Raw genomic sequence first — 9,794 nt, forward strand, 5'->3', positions numbered from 1 at the left:
TAGACACTGAATTGATCTTTATATATTTTATATATAAAAATTCTTATGTTGATAATACAATGTAAACCTTTAGTAAACTAATTATTGGACCATATCTCTGCATCTCTCAACCTTGTCCGATGTAAATAAATGATCTTGAAGCATTCTGATAACCTATAGCCCCAAGTTATTTTAGTAAATCTTTTAAGGTAAACAAATTGTAAATTTCAAGTATTGTTGCATATACAGAAACACTTTCTCGATCCAGTACACAAATTCATGTTTACAAATAGTTTCAGCCAACGACTAACCGATTAAGTGCTTGATATATAATCCCTCATGGACATTCTAAAACCATTGTAAGCACTACAATATACTCCCTTATTTATCAACATTTAAACAACATGCCATATGAAAATAACTAGGTATTTGCTTTTATTCCTTGTTTAGATGGAGAAAATTTCTTTTTTTTCTCGGACATGGTTATCAAAACGATTTCTTTTTACAGATTCATTACATAAATTAGACGAAATCTTAAACACTTTTGCATACAAATTGTTGAATTATGCATACTTTGTTATTTCTCGCAATTTCTTGTGTAGGCCAAGGTTTTCACAGTGCCACGAGTATCGACGCTCGGTGTTATTCCTTCGACATGTAACGTAAGATGCATGTTGAGTTACTTAAAATACAAAAGAATTATATATATATATATATGTGTGTATTTCATATCGGATCAGATCAGATTTACACGGAACGTAAGTATTAATTTTAAACCATATGAAATACCAATGTCTGTGTATATTACAAGAAAATTTTATTAATAGGTCTTAGGTAAAAAGAAACAAACAACCTAGCTTATACATAACAATAGACCGAAATCATAAAGGTTTTGTTTATTTTGGCCTTAATAATTGCGTCTGCCGTCAACCGCGCATTAGACAACTAAAAGAGTTGACAATAAACAGCTGGTTTCGTATAAATAAAATTAATATTTACGTTTAATTTGGAGTAAATACACGGAAAATGCTTACGTCAATAGTATAAAGTACAGAGTAAGCTGCCACAGAGTAAGCTGAGTGCTGTAAATTAAATGATTCGTTGCACGTAGATGTCACGACATATTCAGCTTTAATTTCATATGATATTGATTCTTGGTTATATAACTACAGACAACACGACTATTTTATGTATAGCATTAAAATTACTGTTGTTTTGCAGAGCTATACAATGTGAAGTAAATATTTTGACTTTCAACTGCTCCTTGAATCCCCTTTACAAATATACATTCACATCCGAACGTAAACAGAACAGAAAAATATGTTCTAAAATAACAATGGTATTCTTTTATTTAATGCAATGTGTTGAAATAAAAATCACCTCATGAAAAGATAATATGTTAAAAAAATTAAATAAAAGTAATATTGTCTAAAAAACCAAATAAAGAGAGGTGTAGAGATAGGTAGAGATTCTTGTTAAAGGGTTGGTTGGCTGAGTCAAGAATATAGTGAGTGGATTTTAATAAAAACTGATTTTTTTTTCTTCTGAATACACCATTTTTACATACTTGCTTATTATGAGCTAACAAAAAAATATTAAATTAAAGATAATATTAAACATTTTCTCGTTTTTTTTTCATACTTATTTGAGTATGCAAAAAATATGTACTATAAAAAACTATGGATTGCAATTTTAAGTGTAGTGAGGTTTTATAAAACCTTTTTAGGAACAACAGGTAATAACAGAACATTTTCGAAAAATCAGGGTGTTAAAATTTTCCTTTTAATCTTAACTTAATATATGGAAAATGTATTATTAATTAAAAGAAGTCTAAAATATTGATATATTACCTTTAATTCCATTATACAAATTAAATATATATATATATATATAATGATTCAGATAATAATCGAAGAGTGAAAAAAAATGCAAGCCACTATTAAGCCCCGCCATAACGTCGTTATCCTTTTTCCTTACTCCTTCGTTATTTCTAATGAAAGAAGCGATAGATGGTTAAAAATTAAATGTGGTGTAAAAGAGGTATCACTTAAATACAAATATATATTTATAAAAAAAAATTCAAAAAGGAGTTTCCCGTACCGGGAATCGAACCCGAGCCTCCTGGGTGAAAGCCAGGTATCCTAGCCACTAGACCATACGGGAGATAGACGAGAAGTTAAAAATTTCTTATATTTTCTTAGTGGATAATATAAATAATCAATAATTATTTATCTCCATCATTGTTATTTTAAATTGTCATAAATATGATAACATAAAATGATTAAATAATATATTCAATGTATTAAATAAAAGAGCGTATAAAAAACATTCCATACAGCGTCAACATGCCATCTCTGCTTCTAACCATGTACTGGATTTTTCACTTACCTGGTTAATACAAATATATTTTGTCCATTAGCTACTAGATGTCGCTACCACAAAAATATAGTTACATAAATTATATCCTTCGTTTTCTTTAGTTTTTCATTATTGGCATTGATTTCTTAATATTTACTCAATGTTGAGCAACAACCATTGTAAATATGTTTTTTTTCTGCCAGAGTTAATCTTCTATACGTAACATAATAACGAATTGACTATTTTTCCTTACATTTGATTATTAGGAATTGATAGAAAAAAAACTTAAATTATTTTGTAACTTCAATACCAAGGTCTTTTTCCTATTATAACTTTGTAAAAAGAAATAAGCTTTGATAAAAATATATATATTGAGTGTACCGAAATTATGAATTAATTGCTGTTTATTTCAATGAGTATTTTTAAGAGAACTTTTAAAAAATATATATGTATGGAGAGGGAATATTTGTGTTCTTTTCTTCAATAATAAAAGGTTTCAGATGGTATTTTTCACAATTCCCTGAAATATTATTAGCAACCGCCAAATAATAATAACACTATTAAATATGGTACCTTATTATATGTCGTAGCAACCAAATTACTTTAATGAGATCTAAGACTTCACGAGTTTTATTCATTTAAATGAAACTATAAATTTTCGGATATACCACCGTGATCACGGTTGCTGAATAGTAACCGAAACGTCGGGATTATGTAGTTTTAAAATAATAAAATCCTAAATTATATTAGTTTCATTTAAACAAATTATTCAAGAATCATGCAAAGATTGTAAGACACAACTGACAGTGTATACAAACATGTTTATCTAAAATTCAAGGATTTAAGCCTGTATGGAAGTTTCCTAAGACTACTGACAATAATTGAAAATCGCCTATACATGTATACGTATAAGTCGGTGAGTGCTATACTTAATGCGAATATTATTTATATCGCAATAAAGAATTAAATATTTGGAATTTAGATGTCCGTATGCATGTGATAACGTGTTTAATATAACAAATAAGTGTTATAGCTACTTAAATATCGCGTGCATTAAAATGGCCGTAAGGAAAGAAATCGTTTCCGGGTTGCAGAAATACATTTGCTTCATAATATGCATGGATAATTTTGTTATACACCTCCGAGTTTACAAGGCGTATTGGAGGGGTAATTTATAAGAACATCACACAAATGTTAGGTTTTAGTGTATTAAATTATTAATATAAAAATGTATTGAAAAACGAATATGTTCCAAATAGAAAAAAATGTAGTATGCGGTCTTTCATGTACTATTAATCTGAAGAAATTAAGTTACCTATTTGGATTAAAAATATGTTTTCATACTAAAAATAGAAGTTAAACTCCAAATAGGTACCAACTTCTATTTTGAGTATGAAACCATATTTTTAATGACAGTAGTTACTATTACCAGGTTGCTGGTAGTATTCCGTACATACGGCGCGTTTGTAATTTTTATAATTAACTCTACGTTATTACTAGGGTTCACGAAGATTTATGAATGAAAAACTATATACGTGCTGTTTGTAGAGACGATACAAAGTTGTTTGTTGTTGGCCACAAATATAAAATGTCTACTTGGGTAGTTTGGTATAGTAAGTACAAAAATCACAGGTACTAATCAGAGGCAATTTTACTAAACAAATCCAGCTGCATTTATATATTATATTAAGTATATTTGAAAGTACAGAAGGAATAAAAAATTCAAAATTAATTTAAACAAAAAATTGATTTACTTTATTCATAAATATCTCTTACACTGTCACATAAAGTGTTTTTTTTAATTTGTATCGAACTTCAAAAAAAGGACGAAGCTCGAATATAGCCTCCTTCTTTTCTAACACACATTCATTAAATAATAATTTCCTTTTTAAAATCGATTTTAAATAAGTTTAACATGAGCAACGAAAATCAGGACTTTATGAAATAAAAAAAAACAAGATATCACACGTTTCAATTATCTCTTTGAGTATTCAATGCTGCTTTGAGGAACATAGGGAGTTCTATTTTTAAATCGGACTCTTTTTTAAATATTTATAGTACTCAAAAAGTTGTAACTGGCACAATAATCAGTATCTAAACCAATATAAAATATAAAGCTAAAAATATAAAACCTGATTTATCTGAATCTGCGTGGTTGTAATGGTTACTATTAGTATCAGTCTGTTTCTAGATTTATATAAAAAGCCCAAGGGATCGATCCCCTAACAAATAGTCACAAAAGTCTGTAACGGAAGGGGAATGGCACGTCAAATGTGTTGATTTTCATTATATTTTCATCCCAGGGAGAATAATCTTTTATGCAATTTTAAGATTACGTTATATTTTTAAATACCTAGCGCAATTTTATGTATTTTGTCGATTAAAATTCTCTTTTAGACAGTACTAGTAGGTACTGTCGATGTGGCTAGTTTTAGCCGCAAAATATTTTTTGTAAGCGTGGAGTTAGGTAATATTAAAATTTATATATATATAGAAATTATATATATATATATATATATATATATATAATTTCTACCTCAATTCAATTGATTTAATTTAAAGATATTATTTTATATTTATTTTATTATCACTAATTAAGTCGATTAAATTGATCGAAGCTGAGTAACCATTACGTAAACGATCCTATCAATATTCAAAGCGTATTTTACGTTAAAACAAAGTAGTTTTTAATAACAAAAATCCTTACAGAAACAATCTCTTTAGTCATCAAACAAATTCTGTCTTCTGAACGCGTCTACGGAAGATCCTTTGGCGTCGGATTCAGAACGTGATATTGAATTTTAAATTATATAGTTAACATTGAACACTCTTATTATAACGCAGTAAAGGTCATATTGCTAATGCGCTTCTAATATTTATGCATCGTAAATCCAATGTACCCTTAATACATTGTGATATTTTATATTTATAATACATATAAATGGATAATTTTGTTTTTCACTGTTTTTGTTATATTTTTAGTATGTAAAATATCAATCAACTGAACTAATGATACAATGCCTGACATATAATAAAACGAATAAAACAATGATGAATTAAAATGTACAATATTATAGAGTAACTAAATAAATTTGATTATGAAAATATAAATAAAAATATTAAACAAAATAATATTTATTTTAAATATAGGCAAATATTATTAAAGTTTTCATAACTTTCGTAATTATTTTGAACTACTTCGCCCAAAATAACATTCTAAATGATGAAAATGACCTTAATTCGTCCACGTACTGAATTTAAACCAAATTCGTGAATCCTTTTTAATATTATTGACACAATAGGGTCTTAATGTCTAAATTATTAGTAATATATATATAAAGTAAGCTTATATATATAGTTCTAATAACCTTACAAGGCCGTTCAATAATTCAAATATTTACAAAACACCCACAAGCCTTATCTCATTGATAATTAACTTTGGTAAGTTTGAAAGCACTTTTTCATCATTATCTTACTAAGTGTTCAGTAAATAAAGCAATCTATAATAATTTTATACTATATAATTCAATGCCATCAACTTTGAAGAGTCCACATCGCAATGTTATAAATAAATTTAAATGAATTACAGCTTATTTAAAAAAAAATAAACTAAGCAATCTTTTAACCTCGTAACACAAGCAGTCACAACAGTTGTCATTTACTGTTCAATTCATCTAAAGTGAAAACAGCCTTAAAGTATTTAAAATTTTCATCAAAAATATAGTCAAATTATTAATAAATAAATTCAATAAAAAAATAAAATTTAAAGTACATCAGAGGAAGGAGTTCCTATATACACTTAAATGTAACGAGGTTCACAGTTCATTACATCACTCTTTTAAAGCTGGGGCTGAAAGTGTCGTGAAAAGGGTAAAATAAATGATTGATATTTCAAATTGTAACGCATTTTAAGTATCATTCACCCGTTTCTGACGTGAAGAAATTCAAGGCATTTATTTTATTTAATTAAATAGTATTTATTTATTAATTAAGGAAAAAAACTCACTTAAATAACGAAATTAATTATGGAATTTAAACTTATGTCTACAACAAAAATCATTGCGAACTTTTATTAGTTTAATCTCTTATGATTTAAAGTATCATGTTATCACTATATAACAAAAAAATATACTTTAGATGCGACCAGTCTATGTAACTCCGTTACTTTATAAAGCAGAATATTTAAACATTGTTCTCATGCGAACCGTTGCTTTATTTTGATGAGTCAACAAATAAACCCGTACTCACTGACTGACTCACCTTGAACTCAAACAAAATCTCAACCAAACAAACACTATACTATTTCGAATTAAAATTCTTTCCTACCAACTATTCTAATCGTGAGCCAATTTATTTATATTTTTATAATACAATTACATACCATAATATTAGTAGATGACAATATATATACATAAATAATATGTTCCTGTAAAGTTGAACAACAATAAGTGACAATAAATGACACAATTATATAAAAAAAAGGCAGTAGCAATAATTCCTACTCATCAACATTACTCATGACTCGGTAAATCCATAAACAATCAGATTTATTGAAAACTTCAAAAGAACCCGTTACTGTTACTTGGACGTTAATTAAATAATAATATGTTTTTATATCTGTATCCGCTTGTTTATCCGCGTATAAGAAACTAATGCACTTAAGACACGCATAGGTAGGAATATAAAAAAAAAACTTGATAGAACCATCCAATAACAAAAGCAAACTGTTAATTCAATTTAATGGACACTTTAAAGTAATTAAAGTCTTTAGATAAACCATTTCAGTTAACGAAAGTTTTAGAGTGTTCTCAAATGCAAAGCTAACGAACACTTGAATCGATTCCCTGTATAAATGGTTTATACATAACCGGCGAGACTGTTGGACCCTCCGTCTAGCGAGGGCGAACATGTGACCTTGATGCACCCTTCCCTGTGCGTGTTTACGTTTATACTAACAACTATTGGAATGAGATAATCTTTAAGGTATGAATCTTTTAATCGTCCGTTGTCAATAACAATGACGTGCTATAGTGACACACGCAAAGCTGTGCCGTAGAGTTTAGCTCGCGAGTCACGCAGAGCGATGTATACAAAGTCAGTCGCATCGTTCGCGTCGGGCGGGTAACACGCTTCCAAGCGACTTCGTAGCAATATGATTATTGTAGTGCTCCTCGCGATCGTCGCTGCCGCAGCGGCACAAGGGGATCAGCCCCGGAAGCCGACTCATAGAGAACAATTCAGAGTCATCTATGAGTGGCGCAGTATAGACTTCGAGTGGGAATCACCCGAAGACCGTGATGCCTATCTTAACTCCAGCCGATACATCCCACAAAACGTTTTAATATCAGGAATAAATTACTATGAAAATAACATATTCTTAACACTACCCCGTATGCTGGACGGCGTTCCCGCTACCCTAGCGACCATACCGGCCTTCCAAAATGAAACAACGGCACCAAAATTGAAACCCTTCCCCAGTTGGAAGGACAATGCCGTAGGGAATTGCGAATCTCTACAATTCGTTCAAAACGTTGAAATTGACCGGAATGGAATTATGTGGATTCTGGACAACGGACGCATTGGCACCCTTACATCGAGACCAAACTCCAAGTGTCCACCTTCGATAGTTTTAATCGATTTAAAATCAGGTGAAAATAAATTAGAACGCATACCATTTTCCTTGGACGTAGTGAACCCTAATACAGCATACTTGAACGACCTAGTTGTTGATAATCGCGACGGTGACTTCGCATACATTACCGACAACAGCGCTGTCGACCCCGGCATCATCGTATTTAGACTGAGCGACAAAAAATCATGGAAATTAAGAGACACTAAGTCAATGTCTTCGTTACCAGAGGCTGCGATATTCCGCATCAATGGCACCACTGTGAATTTACCTGTAAACATTGACGGGATCGCCCTCGGGCCACAATTTTACACAGAAGATAAAGCTGTCGACCGAACTGTCTACTACTGCCCGCTGTCAAGTTTTCACCTTTATGCAATTAACGCTTCGGTTCTGCAGAACGAATCGTTTGCTGTAGGCAATGGAGCTATCGGTCCGTATGTAGTCGATCTGGGTACCAAGGCGTCTCAGACTGACGGTATGAAGATGGATTCCACTGGCATACTCTTTTTCGGTCTGATTGGTAACTCGACTATTGCGGAATGGAACACAGCAACAGATTTTTCAATAGGTCAGCGGACTATCGCCCGCGATCCTAACTACATACAGTGGGTTGACCGTTTCAGTTTCGACGACCGCGGTAACGTTTACGTCGTTGTAAACAGACTTCACAACTTTGTGAAAAATCAAGTATCATTGGACGAAGTCAATTACAGAATTCTTAAGTCTTATACGGGTTTGAAAAGCTACGTATTCGGTGAAGATCTTCAACCAGAGTCACCCGTGCCAACGCACGGTGCCTCATCGGCTACAAAACTTGTAGCTTCCATGGTGTTGCTAGCTTTAGCACATCTACTCGCTTAGTACTTTGGACATTCTCGGTCGAACTTGACCGTAAGAATGAACCTAAATACGCTCAGTGTGCGTGTAAATTACCAAATATTAAAAGTTACCTTGACCTTAAGGTCTTTTCAGTGATAAAGCGCAATATAGATAGCTTTGTATATTATAATTTTATAATAAATAAGTGTAACTGTAACTTAACGATAATATGATATCACTTTTTGAACGTTTGTAAAACGTGTTCAAGACGATCCGAGTCGTCTTGTGATTCAAAAGGTCGGGGACGCATTCCCAAAGTCGCGATTACAGTAAACATTCTAACTTAAACAAATGTCCTAAAATTACTTAATATATTTCTACAATGAGTTTTATAGTTTATATTCTATTGTTAATCTGCTCAGATAAAATAAAAGTAAAAATCTAATTTATTTTATCTCATATCATTGTAATGTAGCCGTAAAATGAGTGTAAAGCATTCCATTATAATAATATTAATGTATGTAACTATGTAATATGTACGGTTGTGACGTGTGTGAAATAAACGTGTTTATCACATTATTTTGTTTGCTGTTTTTATTTGCTTCGCAGATTAACATTAAGTGTTAACAGCTTGTTCTGCAAGCACAACGCATAAACAAGCCTGAAGCTTGCATAACTTATAACATTGACGAGGCCACGAGTGTTAATGCGGATTTAAATATATTTTTAATTTATATTCAAAAATAAATTTATGAGCTTTTACCGTTAATATTTTTATTTATTAGAATTATTAATTGATTTGCAATAAATAACATTCCCTTATTAATTATTTAATAATACCGTACCATAGATTATTGGTTACATATGTTTTACTAACTGCTCTGTCCGAACCTGATGGAGCCTTAGCATCAAATAAAATAAATATTTAAAAGAATTTAAAATATTTACTAGAATTTTATCAAAATTCGATCGTTCATTTTGGAACTTCTCATATAAGAAAAATATT

At 30.6% G+C, this 9,794-nt stretch overlaps 1 protein-coding gene and 1 non-coding gene across 2 annotated transcripts; one reads left to right on the forward strand and one right to left on the reverse strand.

The window, feature by feature from the left end:
- Positions 1-2,070: 2,070 nt before the first annotated feature.
- Trnae-uuc (transfer RNA glutamic acid (anticodon UUC)) lies at positions 2,071-2,142 on the reverse strand. The gene has a single exon. It is a non-coding gene; the product is annotated as a tRNA-Glu (tRNA).
- Positions 2,143-7,424: 5,282 nt separating this feature from the next.
- On the forward strand, positions 7,425-9,367 carry LOC116773892 (protein yellow-like). The gene has a single exon (XM_032666459.2). The coding sequence runs from the start codon at positions 7,490-7,492 to the stop codon at positions 8,828-8,830; it is 1,341 nt and encodes a 446-aa protein (XP_032522350.2). The 5' UTR covers positions 7,425-7,489; the 3' UTR covers positions 8,831-9,367.
- Positions 9,368-9,794: the final 427 nt, after the last annotated feature.

Source organism: Danaus plexippus, chromosome 8, assembly GCF_018135715.1.
Source record: "Danaus plexippus chromosome 8, MEX_DaPlex, whole genome shotgun sequence".
NCBI classification, from domain to species: domain Eukaryota; kingdom Metazoa; phylum Arthropoda; class Insecta; order Lepidoptera; family Nymphalidae; genus Danaus; species Danaus plexippus.

What these genes read in the sequence shown, in the direction of transcription:
- LOC116773892 (XM_032666459.2), top strand. Translation starts at nt 7,490, where the DNA reads ATGATTATTGTAGTGCTCCTCGCGATCGTCGCTGCCGCAGCGGCACAA.